This window comes from Varanus komodoensis, unplaced genomic scaffold (assembly GCF_004798865.1).
Source record: "Varanus komodoensis strain SLA01 unplaced genomic scaffold, ASM479886v1 scaffold1, whole genome shotgun sequence".
Taxonomy (NCBI): Eukaryota; Metazoa; Chordata; class Lepidosauria; order Squamata; family Varanidae; genus Varanus; species Varanus komodoensis.
In genome coordinates this window covers 54,157,721-54,177,439 of record NW_025335268.1, presented here as the reverse complement: position 1 = coordinate 54,177,439, position 19,719 = coordinate 54,157,721, and the positions used below count along the sequence as shown (strand labels likewise).

At 42.5% G+C, this 19,719-nt stretch overlaps 1 protein-coding gene across 2 annotated transcripts; it reads right to left on the bottom strand.

Moving 5' to 3' along the window:
- Positions 1-2,155: 2,155 nt before the first annotated feature.
- ZUP1 (zinc finger containing ubiquitin peptidase 1) lies at positions 2,156-18,622 on the bottom strand. 2 transcript variants are annotated; one of them, XM_044425968.1, is made up of 9 exons: positions 18,427-18,621; positions 15,502-15,612; positions 14,067-14,176; positions 10,780-10,948; positions 9,419-9,607; positions 7,060-7,228; positions 5,849-6,000; positions 2,445-2,662; positions 2,156-2,331 (listed from the first exon to the last, which is right to left on the bottom strand). In XM_044425968.1, the coding sequence occupies exons 1-9, from the start codon at positions 18,536-18,538 to the stop codon at positions 2,284-2,286; spliced, it is 1,278 nt and encodes a 425-aa protein (XP_044281903.1). In that variant the 5' UTR covers positions 18,539-18,621; the 3' UTR covers positions 2,156-2,283. The 2 variants fall into 2 exon arrangements, with proteins under 2 accessions (XP_044281903.1, XP_044281912.1); XM_044425977.1 differs by lacking the exons at positions 2,156-2,331; positions 2,445-2,662 and adding an exon at positions 2,673-5,568 and having other exon boundaries at positions 18,427-18,622.
- Positions 18,623-19,719: the final 1,097 nt, after the last annotated feature.

Genomic DNA, 19,719 nt, shown 5'->3' with positions numbered 1-19,719 from the left:
GTTGGGTAAACCTCCCCAGGAGTGGAACTTTCACTTGGGTTTAGAGGCAGGCAGTAATAAATCTCACATTGCATGTATAACTCCCAAAGGTCATGGAAAGGTGATTTTGCGAACAGGGAAGGGATGCTAAACCCCTTTCCTGCCTACTTTTCTTCTTCCCCCTAGCTGCTTTTGCCCCTCTTAGGGCTCCTGATGCATTTGCAAGCCAGCACCACCTAATCTAGTATCTGAGCTACTTCTGAACACTGCATGGTCTTCATTAGCTGGCAGATAAAACACAGCTGCTTGGGTTTTCTCTTTTTGTTGAGATAGTTCATGGTATCTTTTGACTTTAAGATCTTTGTGATGTGGTGCTACTAGTTAAGACAATTAGACTACATACAACTGCATGTGAGGTTGCTTTCAAGCCATACTAGAGAATTGATAAACAGAGCTATTGTACCTCCTTTCTGGCCCCCTCTTGCTTAGCCAGTCTGGGCAGGGATGTTAGGCTATCATTCCAGGCTATCATGAATGAAGCAAATGACTATGTGCAAGAGGTGTTTGGAAGACAGCTACCACTCCCACCAAATTTTTCTCAAAAAGAAGGCTGACACAAAACTCTTCCCATTGCCTACTGTACAAGATGTACAGTACAGCGACCTTTGATGTAGTTGGAAGGTACTCCACAATGCCTTAAAAAAGGTAAAGGTTTCCCCTTGACGTTACGTCCGGTCATGCCTGACTCCACCGTTTCCTAGCCGAGGGAGCCAGCATTTGTCTGCAGACAGTCTCCGTGGTCATGTGGCCAGCGTGACTAAACACCAAAGTGCATGGAACGCTGTTACCTGCCCACCAAAGTGGTACCTTTTTATCTACTTGCATTTGCATGCTTTCGAACTACAAAGTTGGCAGGAGCTGGGACGGAGCAACGGGAACTCACTCCATTGTGCAGATTCGAATTGGCAACCTTTTGATCAACCAGCCCAGCAGCACAGCCGTTTAAACCACTGCTCCATGTGCAGTTCCCCCACAATGCCTTACACACCCTGAAAAGAAGTCTTGCCAAATACACTCCAAGGTCCAGCATTACAAATCAATGTGACAGTGATATGATGATAGCTAGCAAGCAGTATAACGAGTTCTTGTGTAATGCACAGGTCTAGTTTCAGCAGCCCTTTGGAAGTTTATCTGTAGGTGTCTTAAGACAATGAGACAAAGAGTTGGTGTGGGAGGGAAGAAACTTGGCCCAGCTCTGAGTCTTGAAGCATTGCCAAGTCACTGCTGAAACCTTGAAGAGATGGCAAGATAGAGAGGCTGAGCCACAAAACAGGACATTTCTGTGGAGTTCAAACAGTAAATTTAGTGTATATAGTAACTGTTATTTAAACAAGAGGCCCGGGTTTGAAAAATGCTTCAAGTAATGTCATCAGAAAGGTGCAGATGTGTAACACACAGACCATTTTGAGAAAGTATTACTTATTGTATTGAAGTATTATTAAGTACTGAATCCCTTTAAGTAGGTTTTTATTACAGCTGAACAAAGCAATAGACATATTCCTGAGGGGTTTTTTTTACCTTAAACTACACAGAAACAAAGCTTAAGCAGTAGTCTGGAAATACTACCACACTTACTTCAAACTCTCCAGCATGCAACACTCCATCATTACAGGTAAGGTGAGCCATTCTGGCATCCTATGTATGCAATATTTAAGTTGTACTCCTTAGCTGGTGTATACAGCCCAGCTGACCATTTCAAACTAAAACACAAGTAGCGTCCATCAAGTAATTTCCCCGAGAGTACTTCTGCGTAAGTTTTCTAATAATCTAACAGTTCTCAGACACAGTAGTCAAATTCATACCCTGACTGTTTTGCTGTTCCCCTCATTAGCATCAAGCCTTCACAGAACTGATACAGCAGACAAAACCTTTTCCTATGTTGCTCAAGTGGTGCAGACACCTATTGGCTAATAACTAGTATCAGATTGTTCCATTAGTGATCACCAACCCTTTTAGCGTAAACAGTGTTTTTCTGAAACACTGAAAGCAGCAGAGATCAGTTCAGTACTATAGTTTTCATGTAGCATAACTTTTCAAGTAAGCTCTGCTGTAATGATGCGATTTAGAATATGATGTGCCTTTTCATAATATGGAGCCACAGAGAAATCACATACACTTCCAATTTTTCCAACATTTATTCAGAAATGCTTAAAAAGATATGTACATCATTCAAGAGTCTGCATGAACACATCAGCCAGAAAACACTGCATGGGATGCTTCTGGTATTCTTCAGGATTCCTTATTTCAAGGAATCCTTTGAGCCGTAAAGAGCTGAGAAGCCTGCCTACGAGCCTTAGAAACACAAGAGGAATGGTTCAGAATTAGGATGCAGCATTATTATTTTTATTTACATCATACTAGCCTGATAAAATACTTAATCAGATGAACTCTCCTGAAATACTTACAGCTTTTTCCTCCATGGACAGCACACCATCTATGGCCACTATTTGATACTGTTTATGTTTTAAGCTGCCTATAAATCTTCGAAGCAGCCTGAGATTGTTCCCATCGATCCCTTTTAAGAGCTTTTGCATGTCTTGTGTGGGGCAGCCTGGATCAAGTATCAGTAGGCACATCGACCTGTTCTTCCTCTCTTCTATTCCAATAATAGTACGGCTATGTCCTAATTTTAGGCATACCCAAAAACAATCAGAAATTATGTTTAAGGAAGTATTTTTCTGCTTGATGCATATGCAATACAAACTGCTTCATGAAATCCTACGCCACTGTACACAACTGCATCTCATTTAAATATATTGGTCACATTTATCATGCAGAATTGCAATATAAGTATGTAAACAAACACTTGTATTCTTTAGAGATACATTTATAATGCAATTTCAGTCTGGCAATTTCTTCGCCATGATTCTCAAAATGCTTACCAAAAACAGACCAGAAATATTATAGTTAATGAAAATGCCACACCAATGTCCAAACACAGAATCGTGGTTTTGATGGTCATGGTATATAAATTCCCCAAGTGTTCCATGGAAATAGCAGCCACTCTTAAGAGCCTCTCCAGCCATCCAACCTCTACTACCCTTGTCAGTACAGTAACAAACGAGTTATTGCTCACTTTGCTCCTGCATGCTGTTCTTCCCATGCCCCTCGATCTTCTGTTTCTGTCCACATTTCTACCTGTTTTTTAGCTGCAAAGAATTGTGCTGTATTGCCCAAAAGAGTAACCTTGGAATTTACTGGTCTCTGCACTGCTAGCTGCCTCCTGCAGTTTTCACAGATGCCAGTCTGAGTTGTCATGCCTTGTATTTTCATTCTTAAGTATTTGGATACATGCTAGCATGGGGGGAAATACTATAACTGAGGGTGGAGAAACAAATTATGGGCACAGCTTCTGGGCATCAAAGTTTACACACCCGCAGATTTTAATGCTTAATCTTGAGATAACCTGTAGTTTCCATGTGAAGAATCTTTAAGAAAGCAAACATTCTTATGCTGTGAAATAAAAAAATGTCTTATTATAGATGAATGTTTCTTATTAAAAGGATTTAGTTTGGGGTTAGTAAGATTTGTCCACATTAAAAACTACAGTGTATTTCAATGGGGATTGTTGAAATGATCCCATAACAGTGTAGAATAAGAATGAGAAGGGGTTCCAACATACAGCTGTTTGGCAGATGTACTTCTTGGGAAGGGATGGGAAAGGAGACTGGACTTCAAGCTCATCCAATGGGACACATCAGCAGAAAAGTAAGAGTAACTGGAATGTAGGATTTGGGTGCTGCAGGATGAGGGACATGAAATTGATGGAGAAGACACACAAACTAGCAAGGAGGAGTGGGGGAATGATTTCCATTTCAACAAGACCAGAAAGAAATGGGGGAGAAATAATGGGAAGCCAGGGCATTTTTGGTGCCTGAGACCTAGCTGAGAGAAAGAACAAGAGGAAGGCAGACAGGCAGGCAAGTGAATTTGAACCAGCATGGATGAATTCTAGAGGATATTGTCTCTGAGAATGAGTGCTTCCTAAAACATTCTGAAACAGAGGCAATAATATGAGGGAGTGCATGGGATGACTGAAGGCATGGGGTGATGTGGAGCTGACAGAAAGACAAGCCTCTGTCTGATCATTAAGGTGGGTGAAGACAATGTGTCAGGTGACGGCACAGGAAAGAAGAGATGGCTGGCTACAGCACTGGCGAGATGGCTACAAGGTTGAGGAGAAGGAGGGAAAAGTAAAGCCCCACCACATGTTCTCTATGGTAACAGAAACATGGCAGTGGTGTGGGGGGAGACACACACCTGATTGGTGCGTTGCTGGTTCCTGCACAAAGTTGAGCCTTAGTAGGTCTTCAGTGAGGGAGGGAAGGGGAGAGGATAGCAAGGTGTGCGAGAAAAGACACTTGGAGTAAATTACAGTAGGAAAAAAGGTGGTTTCTATGGGTAAAAAATTGTTAAAAGATATAGTTGGATGAAGACATGGGGCTGGTGGGAAGGAGGGCAGAGGACAGGGGATATATCCTGGGAACTTTGGGGACCAAGCAGGAAGATCCAGGTAGCATAGGAGCTATGCATTTTGGGATTGAATTACAGGTGTGATGGCTGATGGGAAATGTGCCAACAGCAGGAAAGGGAGGAAGGAAGCCATGATAACCAAGAAACCACTTGATTGTCTGTTGACTAGTTAATAAAAACACAGACTGTGGTAATCATCCAAACTTGCTTGTCATGACATGTGAACCCACCCACTGTGGCTTATTAACCACTCTGATTTTGCAAACTGGGTCAAATTAAAACAGCATAAGAACCAAAATTGAAGGATTCCAATAGGAATTGCCCCAACTCTACTTCAGACATTACTGGAACATGGACAAGAGGTTATGCTCTTGAACCAGGCAGTTTCATATATGGGGTGCTACCACAGAAAGACTGGGATCAGGCATGAAGAAATCTTGCTCAGCTTGACACTGAACTTACGCTTCTAGGTAAAGCTGACAGACAAGCAGTGGAATGTTGATTTACAAATCCTTATAACCTACATTGACCTGTAATATTATTTCAGGATCCACATTGAGCTCAGAACATCTTCAGGCAGCTCCTCCAGCAGTTCCTCCCTGCCTACTTCTCTCTCTGTACTAGTTTTGGCCTACAACATTTCGTAGCAGAGAAAGGATTATGTATTACCCTCTTCACATCAAGTTTGCATAAATCCCCTCTCATCACTTCCCACTCAAAATGGAGGAGCAAAAACATGTAAAGCTTTTGCAAAATTTATCTTGCCTAAAAGTATCCTACAGTTCTCAGGGCAATGCATAATATACAAGAACATATAGAAGCAAAGCAGAACATGGACTTATTGAGGAAAACACAAACAAGTAATTGGCTGTTATTATAGGAGCAGTGTTAAGAAGAACATTCTTTTACAACCTCCACCCCAAAGAGCCTATAGGCAAAGCACAAGCATGGCAGAAATCCAGGGTATCAACCACGCCTAAAGCAAAATGGCTTACTGGTTCTGTTCAGAGATGAAACATCAGGACAGATCAGGTTTGTTTCAGCAGGTCAGAACTCCTGGAGTGGCCACAGGGAATTTCAGTTTACTACAGCTCAAACCACATATACGCTAGCTCCTACTCAAGTATGGAAGCTGATGTGACAGCTCTTTTGAAAATCACAGGTATCAAAGCAATGAGATCTAAAACCAGATCTGAGAATTAGAAATTCCTATCTTATACCAAGATGAAATATGATTTTTAGGACATAGTGGAGAAAAAAGATGAATAAGAACATGCATGCAGATTTTATTAGGAATGTATTATAAAAGAGCAAGAAAATACAAGGCTGTACTGACCTTGGTGCTGCAGGTAGACTGGTGGCTTGGAGGTACAATTAACTTTAGCATTGTTTTCCTTGTCTGAAGAATAATAGTTCAGTATCCACTCAAACAAGCGAGGGTGGGTTCCTGAAGGGCCAGTTGGCTGATGAAAGTCAATGATTTGACACCTGTAAGAGAGTTTAAACTAAGCCCCTATAATCTTAAACAAAAGATGCCACCTGGCATGTTTAACTAGTTTATTGGCCATTAGATGTTACTATACCACAAAATTTGTTAGTGTGTGGTTACAAAAATATTTCTCTTATTACATGAAGTTAGCATCCCCTAATGCAAGAACTGAAGCAGAAATATTAAGAATTCCTGCAATTTGTTGCAGCTTTCTGTTAAACTAAAGGCCAAAGCACCTGGATTCTGGCACAGCAGTGCATTGGTCCTGGCTGAGATCACCTCAATGCCAAGCACCTCCACTTAGCAAACCTACTGACTAATACTGTCCAGGTGCCTCAACAATGGGGAAGCTTCTAGATTCCATCTCAGAGCTGGGGATGAGGAATTGTTGGACAGTCAGCAGAGACTGCCCCCCCTCCCTGCCCCCCAAAAAGGAAAGTTCCTTCCAGAGTCTCCACCAAGGCACAGCAAGCAGGGACCTAAGGTGACATACTGCACTGGGAAAGGGAGTTAGGGGTCTTTCTCTCTTGCTATTGGTATTAAGAGCAACTTGTCCAGGAAGTAGGAGAGCTTGATGTAGGCACCAGAGGAGAATGCATAAAGGTTTTTTGCTGGAACAGGTGCTAGGGTGAGGGTTTCCCAAAGGTGGAGACGCCACCACAGAGACAATGGGTCTTCAAAAAACCATGCAGGCAGGTTAGCACGGGGCTGCGCTAGTGGATTTTCTATCTTATTTGTCATATGCCACTGAGCTGCCACTTTAAATCATAAACAGTGCTTTCTGTTCTGAATCTGACCAATCCTTTTCCCATTCTGCATGTTTTCCTGAATCCCTAATACATCTCTTACCCTGTTTTCACCAAAGCCTAGACTGTGTCCATTTAGCGGTAAAAGCGGGGAGGCTCCTGGTAGTGGCAGGCAGTATGAGCTGGCTCTGCTGCCTTGTGCCTGTAGCTGGGATGTCCGCAGAAGCACACATAAAATCATCCACAGAACTGGAGTCATGAGTTAGTATTAGCTCAAAGCTAGGTTCATTTCCTTTGACCGGCAACACTTACTTTATCCTGAGAGAAGTTAAGAGTGAATAAATTTCACATGCTCCAATCCATGCCTTAGTACCCTGTAATCTGCTGCTGAAATGAGAAGCTCCCTGGGGATCAAAACCTTCTTTCCAGGCTTCTTCAATTAATGACTGAATTTTTGGAATACAAGGAATTGATGAATTATCTAAAAATGACATATCAAAAGCAAAAGCTATCAGGAAAAAAATCCAACATCTTAGTATAAAATGTTCATTTGAAAGACAGATGGCAAAATTCAAGGGGAAGATTTGAGAAAGAATATTTGACCTTACTGTATATGCCTGATTTCAGGGATGCCAGAGCGGGGCAACCTTTACTTTGGGCGGTATGTCCATTTGGGTGACAGATGGGGTTGCCAACAAAGGTTTGTCCTCAGCATCTAGACTCAGCCTGACAAGACTTGAGGATATTCTTTGGGAAAGGAAACACCGGCTCTTGCAGGCTGAGGGGTGCCATAAACTCTACAAGAATGGTCAGAAAGATCCTCAGGGCTGAAAAGTGGTAGCTGACAACCCTATTTGAAACATTGTGCAGACCACTTTTGAAGGATCAACAGCTGCCACCAAATCTGAATCCTGGCACCACCACTGTCACCCCAGGATGAAATGCTCTGCAGTGACTAATCTCTCATAAAAGGATTAATCCAGAAGTTTCTCAAAAGATAGGGTATAGCTTACTTATGGAACCCATAAACCTGACAGTTGATTTCCCTTGAAGCACCTTGCCCCTGAAGTCCAGCAATTGCCAGAATACTAAGCCAATCTTCTACTGTTAGGGACAAATACCTAAATTCTTGCATTACAACTGGCTTTAGAGAAATTAGTCAAGGCATAGCCATTAGAAGCAGTTTGCTCTACTCACAGATCAAATAAAGGCAGTTGCTGCTGTTGCATGTAACTTATGAAACTGCAAGTCAGGTGGAGTGCTACCTGTGATTCAGCACAGTGCTTCCCTCCTCTGCAACACTCAGATGGGCATATGCCTGTGTAAGGCACTGTGGGGTGTCATGGATTATGACCGAGGGACATGCAAATTGGCTGTGTCTAAGTAGATGCCCCATTTCCAGCCAAAAGGTGAAGAGGTGAGGTTTGATGTACAGCAGAAGCCTTTTGCTTCCACACTGGCCTTTTCTCCATTCTTCATGGGAGGGGGAGAGGAACAAACAGGGGAAGCTGTGTCAGAAAAGGAGGCCTGTCTCATTCTTCAGACATGCTCTCCAGGCTTTGAGGTCAGGCTACAAATCAAGTTCAGTCCAAGTCCCTGCCCAAAGGGTACCTCTCCCCCACAGAATGTGCAAGCTGCTGAAGCAAAATATAAATGGTGTCACAAACTTTGGACACAGGCCAAGCCAGAAGCCCACTTTTTGCTTAGTTAGACTAAGCTGAGGGAATGCTCCTACTTGCATACTGTTCAGGCTGGAAGAATTTCTTGTCAACCTACAAGCGGCACTTTCCAGGAGCAGGAAGACCGCCCATCCCAGAAATACTGAAGAATGCTGAATTCACAGTGGAATCCAATGCATGGCTACTCAGAAATACATCCCACTAAGTGTCATGAAACTTGCTGCCAGGTATTGGGGTTCAGACTGCAGCTTCAAACAAATGAGAAGCTGTACTTATATTTCCAAGTATACATAACCAGAATAACCTTGACAGCTTCTGGAATCTCTTAGTGATAGAGAGTATGGACCAGTTAAATACCTGGATCAATTCTTAAATGAGCCATGGTCCCACTAAAAAGCCACTATTCTCCCCACCCCATTGCAGGGGCAATAACAGTGACTTGTAGTACTAGATTAATGCAACTGGACAGTTGTTGCTAATCAGATGGGATTAGATGTACCACTATTACAATTCAGACCAAGTTCTTATTGAGGTGGCAAACCTACAGAGACTCACAACTGATTGCTCCTCCATACAAATACATTTCCAAAATGCTGAAAACAAGGTTGTGGAAAAAGAGACTATGGTTCACTTTCCCCGGCAACATGCTAGTCTCCTATACATAGACACCTTTTTCTGTTGGGGAGCATCCTATCACGAGTGAGACATGGGAGGGACACACATTTGCCACCTCAACAGAAGGTAGCACCATTGTGTTCACAGTGATTTTGAAGCAAACGCTTGAAGCAGTGATAATGACTACATCACAGTTCAGCTGTTACCTTAAAATCTGTCCATCAAATTCATATGAATTTTAAACAATGATGGTCTGTTAAACTCAACATCATCTTCTACTCTATGAAAAAGTCTTGCACACTATGCACCTATTTGAATTTTAATCCACATTATGAAGACATGGTCCCAGCAATAGAATTCTGTGCCTGACTACATACCTTTCAGGGTGTCTTTATAGGTGCTGTTTCTCAAGAGAGAAGAGAACATCATTTGAAAGTTCCTATAACCACAACCCCAGCCTTTATCTCCAAAAGAACAATGGAAGTGATCTGTTCCCATAGAAAGCCATACATGCTTTATGTCTTTACACTCATTTTGATAATATAGGCACAGGGCTTCAGTAATTCCTAATGTTAAATAAAAGGCAAAGAGAAAGAAATACAAGGCTAGTTAGTGACAACAGTTCAACAGCTGAGATACACTTTACAAGCTGTAACTGGTTTGAAAGAAAATTCTAATGAGGATGCTGGCCCAGACCTCCCCAAAAGAAGGCAAGGAGCAAACATGGTAGCATAGTTAACAGTTAACATAGGCACCTGGAAGACAGGAATTTGTAATTAAAGTTCTAAATAAATGACACAGAATCACCTTTAATTTAATTAATTTAATAGGACCCCTACATTCTGAAGCTAAATTCATAGTTAGATTTTAAAGTTGCATTAAAATAAATTAAAGAGGGAAAGTGTTTGCCTTTTAAAGTTTCCATGCACACCCAAATGAGTGTGTTAAAAATAGTTACAAGAAATAAATCTTGAAGCCAATAGTTAATTAGGTAATGTCCTATACACTTCATATATATATATATATATATATATATATATATATATATATATATAAAAACACAAGATAATAGCAAGTAGCAAAGTTTGAAGGGATGACACAACAAAGTGCCATTTCATGCTTCAGAGTTATCCAGAGTTTATTCAGCTAGGCAAACAGTATATAAGCTTTATAAAACAGTCAAATTATAAGAGGAAAGACTGTAATACTGTGCCCTCAAATAGAAGACAGCATCTGCCAGAAATTAAGAAGGAAGCTAAGTAAAAATACTAATCCACAAAGTAGACAGTGAGTCTGTCATAAACACCAAAGAGCAGTAATGTGACTTCAGTTACTATGTACCTTGCAGTCTGCTAACTTCCCACCTTTAATGACAGGTCGTAAATAATCTAAAATGTAGATTCAAATTAAGATTCTTAAGTTTGGTACAGCAACTCAAAGCTGTGGTAAATGTCTAGATGTGTCTTGCTTAAAGTTAATAATCATCTGTGTCCCAATCTGGTATTACAAAATTCAATCTACATTGGCACCGATAACATAGCTTTTAGAAACCCTGCCCAGATCACTTCACAAGGCCCATATTCCTATTTATCTGCTGACAGGGAAAAGAATGTATAATCCTTTATCATCTGCAACATTACCTAACACCACACATAAATGAGTGGTGGTTGGATCAACAATACTTTTTGGTCACTTCAGTTAGGCCTTTCAGGAAGCTCCCAATGTCTTCAATACTGACCTGAAGTCCTTGTTGTGCCATCATCAATGCCAAAAGCCAAAGATTCCATCATATCAGCTTTTCTCTTGTGATATTCAGATGGTTGCATTTTGCCAAAAGCCACTTCCTTTTCCATGTTCTTCAAAGTCTGCTGTTTGTATCCCCCAGAACCATCCAAGCCATATTGTCTCTGTTAAGAATAAGTGATACAGTTCAGAGGGAACAAGCACAAGTAATCGCTTGTAGAAGCAGCAGCACTGCTATTGTATGCAGACCACACTCAGAAAGGGTTTATCTGGGAGATACTACAAAAGAACCATGACCATTGGGTGAAGGAACTGTAAGCTCTCTGTAGAAGGGTTAAATATAATCTTTGTTCTAGAAAACTATATACATCTGGGAAGTTTGGAACACAGCCCAGCCTACCTTCTCATTACAATTGTGATCTGCTCCCAAGCTGAGAGAAGTTATTGTTTGAAGCAGCCAAGGACTTCAGTAAAAAACCAAGCAACCAACCAACTCCAAGAAATTTAACAGTGGAACAATTTGCTAGCAAGGGTAACTAAGCCAATCAAAACACAGTTTAATATATTGGGCTGTGTCTAATGGTTGCCTGAGTGAAAGATGGCTCCTACAGTCTTTCTCTCTTCCTTCTCCCCAGAGTGGCTTCCTCAAAACTCTTTCCAGATAGCTGGATGGGTGCCTATAGCAGAGTCTCCAAATATTTGGACCCTATAGGCACATTTGGGAATTCGAGAAACTGCTGTGGATACCATCACAAAACATCAAATCAGTGTATCACTGTGTTTACCTGTTTTATCTACAGATCTTGGGTTGCATCTTATTCAGCAAATTTTAGTTTTATGCCTATTGCACACTACAACATCTCTTTAATCAAGGGTTGTCTAATCTAGCTAACTAATGGTGGTGCAATGTAGCTAAGCTTCTTTTAAACATATGCTGTTGACAATGGCATCCGGAGGTGAGGGCTGAGGTGTTACCAGTATGTTGATGACACCCAGCTCTACCTCGCCTTTTCATCTGATCCAGGTGAGGTGGTGGCTGTCCTACACCAGTGCCTGAGACTGGTAATGGGCTGGATGAAGACCAATAAACCAAGCTGAATCCAGACAAGAGGGAGGCAATGTTGGTGGGCTCTCCCACACTCCAACTGGGAAATTTTCAATCCACCCTGGAAGGGGGGGTTACTCCCCCCCTAAAGGATAAGGTACTCCTGGACCCTGAGCTCTCCCTGGTCTCCCAGGTGGGCTTTGTAGCTGGAACACCTTTCTTCAGCTTTGGCTGATTTCTCAGCTAAGTTCTACTGGGATGAGTGGAGCCTCACCACAGTTATCCACACACTGCCTGGATTACTGTAATGCACTCTACATGGGACTACTTTTGAAGACAGTGCAGACATTACAATTAATCTAGAACAGGGTGGTGCAGCTGCTTATGAAGACTGACTGTCAAGAAAGTAGACAGTCCTTCATCAGCTGCACTGGCTTCCTGTTCCAGTCCAGGCCTAATTCAAAGTGTTGTCTTTGACATATAAAACCCTATATGGCTTGGGACCAGAGTACCTGAGGGAACACCTTTTTCCATATATGCCTACCCACCTACTCAGATCTTCCTCTGAAGTCCTCCTCCGAATACCCCCCACCCACACACACACACAGTGAGATCAAGGGGGAAAGGGCTAGGAGCGGGGCATTCTCTGTAGAGCTTGTCTGTAGGGACATACGGCTGGCGCTGACCTTGCTTTCTTTCAGGCACCAGGTAGAAACTTTTTTGTTCCAGCAAGCATTTGGTTAAATTGTATTTTGTTGAAATCATCTACTTAATTTGTTCTAATTTATTTGGTTCTATTTTGATACTAAGGTGCTGGTGTAGCATCCATAAGCCACCCAAAGAACCCTTGGATTAAGGAGTGGCATAGAAGTAAAATGAAATACATACATACATACAAATAAAATGCCAGAGCTGCCTCTTGTTTTAGAGGTTATTATAGAGTTACATAATATTGGAAGAATTCTTAATATTCAGTGATGTACATGCTATTTACCTGCTTCATTAAAACAATCAGACTGGTATTACAAACTGGAAGGATAAATACATACTTCCTGAAATACAGTGGACTGAGGAGCTTTCAATGTTTGAATGAGTGGTACCACTCACAAAAGGCCAGTTATTCAGACATTTGGTCTGATTTTTCTGATACATGTGCATTATTGTCAGGAAGCTGCACACATTTTATACAGATTAATTGCTATGAATATATACAAATCCAAGTATATATAGTAAAATGGCAACTTTTTAAAGTAGTGTGGCTGCCTGCAGGTACTACATTTGGGTCCCATTCACAGGGGTCATTGAAGATGGCTACAGGGTGTCAAGGCATCCACAGGTACCATGCTGGGGTCACCTAAGCTACAGCGGGAGGAGGGAATGGCCCTGTACTGGGCATAGAGATTTTCGTACAGTCGGATGCAGGGGGACGAGAAGAAAAAGACAGATTACACAAACTGCCATATGATGTTTACACAACCACTGGATATGACTCACTGTGTTATTGCTTGGTACTTCCACTGCTTTAATAATTCTGTGGACAATGCGCAATACATATACATAATAAAACAAAACAAAAAATTATTAATTATGTGCTGTCCCAAACTGAGATAGGAAGAGGATTGAAATAAGGAACAACTAATTCATCAGAGTAGGCGTGGTGAGAAGAGGAACTGAGTGGATGCCATAAAAGCTTGCTTAGTCATACACAAACAACTGAGGAGCCTAAATCCCCAGACTGCCTGCATCCATGCAGAGTTTCTGTCAGACAGCAAGAAGCTCCAGACCTTGTATGAGTGAAGCAGAAACTTAGTATCTTACATTGTTCCTGAGGAGAAAAGGCTGACAAGTTACTACATTCAAACAACAACCATTTGCTAAGTTTCCTCAAATTTAAATAATAATCACTAGCAAATCTGTAGAGGTGACTTATTGTAAACAAATTCATTTCAGATATATTTGTTTACTTATTGTAAACAAATTCATTTCAGATATATTAAGCCACAATGAAAGTACAATGCTGAAGAAACTACATCAGTATCATTACAATATCTTAGAAAGGAAAACCTGACTAATGGAATAGGCTTTCTGCTCACTTCGTTGCTGCCAGGTAACGATCAAAAGGATAAATGCACAAACTTATGGCAGGTTCCTAGAATACTATCTGTATTTATCTTGAATCTCACAAAAGTAGGCAAAAATGTCTATTCTACATTGTTATTTAATCACTACTACTTTACCTGCAGCTTTTGGAAATCTTCTCTCTCTTGCCTTGCTGCTTCTTCTCTTTGCTTATCTTCCTCATTCTGGAGACGTTGTGCCAATTCTAGATCACTCAAGTTTCCTCCTACTGATATGCCACATAAAAATTACAGGATCTCTGTCATATTGGAGAACATTTAATAGTTTAAATATCACAACAGATTCAACATATTTCAGCACGGTATGTAGTTATAAATTTGTAGCACAATCCTATGCATGTTTACTTAGAAGCAAACTGCGCTCAGTGGTACTTACTCCCAGAAAAGTGTATCAATTTATTTATTACATCTTTTTATACCACCCAATAGCCACTTCACAACAATTTAAAACATAAAACACACTATAAAAAGGATTACCAGATTAACCATGTACAGTACCTCTATATGATATAAACTGGAAGCTTGATTTAACTAAGTTTCAGTAAGTTATTTTAAGTCATCCAAATGACAGACTTAAAAGTATGCTTCTCAAAAGTACCTCATGTATTTTTAAGCAATGATTGAATGGTTTATTTGACCGATTAAACATGTTAATTTAGAACATTTTTATTATCTACTTTTCTATTGCATAATTCCATGCCATGCATATGCCCAGAATTATATAAGCCTGGACCCTAACCAAGACTCTACTGCTGGGAGTGTCCTCTAAGCAGAATTCTCCTCACAGAATATTTCTGCCAGTGGAAGAGAGAGGCAATGTCCACTGTTGATGCTTTCCTTTGTTATTTTTTAAAGTTAACAAAAGTTGAACAAAATTACTCAATAACCCCACCCAGTTAGGATAGTGGACCATCCTTCTAGGGATATACAAGATGGTACCCTAAAAACTAGAAACTGGATCTGGGCACCTATAATAACTTTCCAATTGTTTATTTCCAGTATCAAAATTATGGTAATATAGTACATGTTTAAGATACTGAATTCCAAAAATATATTTCCATTTTTCAAACTGGACATAGAAAAATAATTTATTCTGCTTCATGGAAGGCCAGTCAGTCACTTTGAAAGCACTATATAGGTGTAGGCTTATATTTATACTTGCAAAAGTAACTATGCTTTGCCTAAAAAGAAACTTGTATTGCATTTTTAACTGACTTCAAAGAAAAAAGTTTTGATCATTTATCTAGCCTGAATATGTAAACTACTGTTATATCTCGAGCACCAGAAAAAAGAAGTATGAGACGAAGCTGGTGTCTGTTCCACAGCATTTTTTTTACTTACTTTCTACTTTTTCTACATTTTCCATTTTAATAACATGCTAATGTAATACTTGAACATCCAGTCATGGGATTTCATTACCCTTTCATTACTTGGATAAGCGCATACTATTGTGCTGGACCAGCATTCCCTGAATTCTAACTTCAAATAGAAAGAGAAAAGTCACATTTTTTTAAATGAAATCTTCCCCCTTTACCTTCCAAAAAGTTGCATTCCTCCAAGTGCAATTCAACATGTTCCTGCAGAACTGGGTAATCAGTGCAAACAAGGTGACACATTGGGCATTCATATAGTCCTTGACCATTTTCTGCATTAAGAAAAATTATTCCAAGTAAATTGTGACATCATTGTCCTCATTTATATAAAAAAGAACTCTGATTCTTAAAACTCATATTCAGAGCCAGCTTAAAGTTTGAGCAAACTCTCAGACCTCCCATGAAGCCCAGCAGATGTTCCTTGAAGCCCAAGGGATGTTCCTTGTGGAGAACAGCGGAAGCATTGGCACTCCTATATATGCCAGGTGGCCTGGAACCACTGCTTAAAATGTCCCACAGTGCCCTGTTAGGGTCTCTGTTGAAGCTCTACCCAGGACTACCGTTGGCAATAACATGGAGAGTTCAAGTCACTTGGCACTTCTTAACCCACCAGAAAAGGGATTCAAGTCAGGTGTTAGAGGTGGGCCTTTCTAGGAGGGCAGGTAGGTGCCAACAGCCCTGCCCAGCTCAGGCCAGCACAAAAGCCATTGTTATCATGAGCGCAGAAATAAGGGAATTCCAGCACTTAACCAAACACTCATGTCCCTGTCCCACGTTCAGTAAGGCTGTATGAATAACTAGATCAGTCCATCTCAAGTGGCATCTGATTCTTCTTCTCAGTTTGGTTTCTCTCACATGTGTCTTGCATACTTTCAGTTTAGGAAAAAAGATGCTGATTGGGCAGATTGGGCCCTTATGCTTAATTGCCACAACGGGGATTGGGGGTTCGGAGGCACTGCTTTGCAGTGGTTCTGCTCCTATCTCAATGACCGATTCCAGAAGGTGGTGCTGGGGGACTATGGCTCTGTACCATAGCAGCTATGCCATGGAGTACCGCAGGGGTCCATCTTGTCCCCTTTGCTGTTTAACATCTACATGAAACCGCTGGGAGAGGTCATCAGGAGGTGTGGGCTGCGGAATCATCAGTACGCTGATGATACCCAGCTCTACCTCTCGTTTTCCACCAATTCAGGTGAGGCAGTGGCTGTGCTGAACCGGTGCCTGGCCGAGGTAATGGGCTGGATGAGGGCCAATAAACTGAAGCCCAATCCAGACAAGACAAAGGTCCTGTTGGTTGGCGGATCGGGCTTCGGTGAGGGTGAATTGAACCTAGTCCTGAATGGGGTTGCACTCCCTCTTAGGGACGAGGTCCGCAGCTTGGGAGTGCTCCTCGACCCAGAGCTTTCACTGGAAGCTCAGGTGACAGCGGTGGCGAGGAGCGCTTTCTTTCAGCTTCGGCTGATCCATCAGCTGCGCCCCTACCTGGAGTATGACTGCCTGGTGACAGTGACACATGCGTTGGTGACTTCTCGCCTTGACTTCTGTAATGCGCTCTACGTGGGGCTACCCTTGAAGACGGTCCGGATACTTCAATTGGTTCAAAATAGAGCTGCCAGGCTGCTGACGGGGACTGGGTGTTATGTTCACATGACTCCAGTCCTCCGTCAGCTTCACTGGCTTCCCACTGAAGTCCGGGCCCAATTCAAGGTGTTGGTGATGGCCTATAAAGCCCTAAATGGCTTGGGTCCAGGTTACCTGAAGGAGCGCTTACGTCCATATATGCCCGCCTGCCCCCTGAGATCTGCGGGAGAAGCCCTTCTCCGGGAACCCTCCATGAAGGAAATTAGGAGGGTGAGTACTTGGAGGAGGGCTTTCTCTGCGGTGGCGCCCAATCTATGGAATGTGCTCCCCAGAGAGGTCCGCCTGGCGCCATCGTTATTTGTTTTTAGGCGCCAGGCGAAGACCTTTTTATTCAAATGTCATTTTAACTGTTAAAAGTATTTATTTATTCTTTGGCCAGGGCAACTTATTTTATACTGTTATTTATATTATTTTAATTGAAGTTATTTATGTTTGTGAGCTGCCCCGAGGCTTCGACGAATGGGGCGGCATAGAAATTTTCTAAATAAATAAATAAATAGTTGGGAAAGTTTTCTCCTCATCTGGTGACTTCCCCATTCCTCTTTGGTGTGACAAGTAGGTATAGGAAAGAAACCCACTAATACTTACGGGTGCCTTTTTCTCCCAAAGCCTAACTGAAGCATAGGGCCAAGGAACATCTGGCAGTGTAGGACGGAAACGAGAGGGCAAGAAAAGGAGCGCAGCATGAATGAATGGAATTTGTGAAAAAATGAAAGAAAGTGTAGGGCGAATGGATGCCTGAAGAATGGGAAATGGGTATGTGTGAACAGAATGCAGGTGTCAGGTACCCAACAATGAAAGAATGAAGACTGAATGAATGTCACGTGCTGTTGTGCCTCTGCATGCTTGTACAGAAAAGGTTTGGGGTCATTAGTTAGGCACCACGGTTATGCCAAGGAAATATGGATTAGGGAAGAAAGGATATCCACGCCTCAATGAAAGTGTTGTTTCTGTGCTTTTTCTGCATCTGAGTGACAAGGAAGAGGAGGAAAAGACGACAATGGCGCTGCTGCCCGATAACCTAGATGCAGGTGTTCGGTAAGAATACAGATATTCCTACCGGAGCAGTTCACACACAGATATTCATTGCTGCAGTACACGTAAACTCAGACAAAGCAAGTAGAATGGCAAAGGAACGAATCGCCTTTTCCCGACGGGAGCCATCCGCGGGCTACGTAGCTTTAGGAAAGGAAGTGAGGCTGAAGCGCCAGAAACAGGCCAGCCTTGCCCAACCCTCCAGAGGTGTCGAGGGGGTGATGCAAGTCAGGGTATGGAATGGGCTTCCACTCGAGGGTGTTCAAGGATAGGCTGGACATGCACATGGTAGACATGTCATGAGCGGAGCCGGGGGTCAGACTAGAATGCCCACGAGACCCCTTGCTTTGTTTCTGTCCCGCGGGCTCCAGGTCGGGGAAGGAGGCTGGAGCGCGCAGCGTTTCACTCACCGCGAGCAGGAGGAGGAGGAAGAGGAGGAGGGGGAGGAAGGCCCCGGCCACCAGCGGGAGGGTCCCCCTGCAGACGCCGCGGCCCCTGTTGGGCTCTCGCAGACAATTCCATCGCCCACGCGATCAGCCGGGTAATGCGGCGGCGAGTCCTCCACAGAGCCAAGCCCCCAAGCGCCCACCGGCGCAGCTGTTTAGACTTAAACACCGGCGGGGAGGCGGCCACGCCCCCTAGATGGCCGCAGGCCTGAGAGCGCATGCGCTCTTTCGTTTCCCGCGTTTCATAGATCTACTCAACACACTGCAATAAAAATACCGACGATTCTTTTCTCAAACAGTCACTTTGAACCAGGCTTCTTTCGCTCTCCAGCGCTCAGAGCAGGAATACCCCAGCAAGTCTTCTCTTGGGGTGGGGAAAGAGTCCTTTGCTTCCTTAAATTCAGCGTCCTCTTCATAATCCTGTAAAGTATGAGTATTTCACACTTTACAGGGCTCATGTTTTGCCAGTACCAACAATACGTATGTCTTCTCCTAGCGCAAGGCTCAAACTGCATAAATGGCTATAAGATGCGGTAATGGCGAGTAATTTAGGGGCCAATTCTATTAGTATGTAGATAGAAAAAAAAATCCCGGCATGCCCAGTTACAGGGCTTTTGGGAGTTGCAGCCCTTAGATGATCTGAAAGGGGCATCGATCAACTCTTGGAGGATAAGGCTGTCAGTGACCGTGTGCGCTTAATCTAGATGGCCGTATGCCCTGCACCTTTTAAATTCAGAGGTGGTTTAAAGCCGCTTCCCATCGGACAGTTTTAAATGCAGCCTTCCCCAAACTGATGTCTTGCATATATGTTGGGCTGCAAACCCCATAATTTGGTTATGGGATTTTAGAAGCGGTCCAACACTGCATCAGGTCAGGGAAAAGCGCACTCTTGCTGTTAGTCAAATGACAATCTGTTCCACCTTTTTCTCCTTAATGTGTGTGTGGGGAAAGAGATCCATGGGAGAACCCTCGGGAGTTACAAATTGAAGATGCCTGAGGGTGCTTCCTGACGGAAAGCTCCAAGCGCTCCCTCCCCCCCCTTTTTTTTCTTTTTTAAAAACACTATTGTGCAACTGATGGAAGCAAAAGCCTTTGGGAAAACGGCTTCATCCAAATAATTTCCTGCCTGTACTCCACTTTCTCACGAGAGTCCTCCCATTTTTCCTCCTATGGGTAAGGTAGCCACTTGGGGAAAACGATTTCGGTTTCCAAACAGCCGAATCCTGAGCTCAGTCGTAAATATCGGTGATGTCGAGT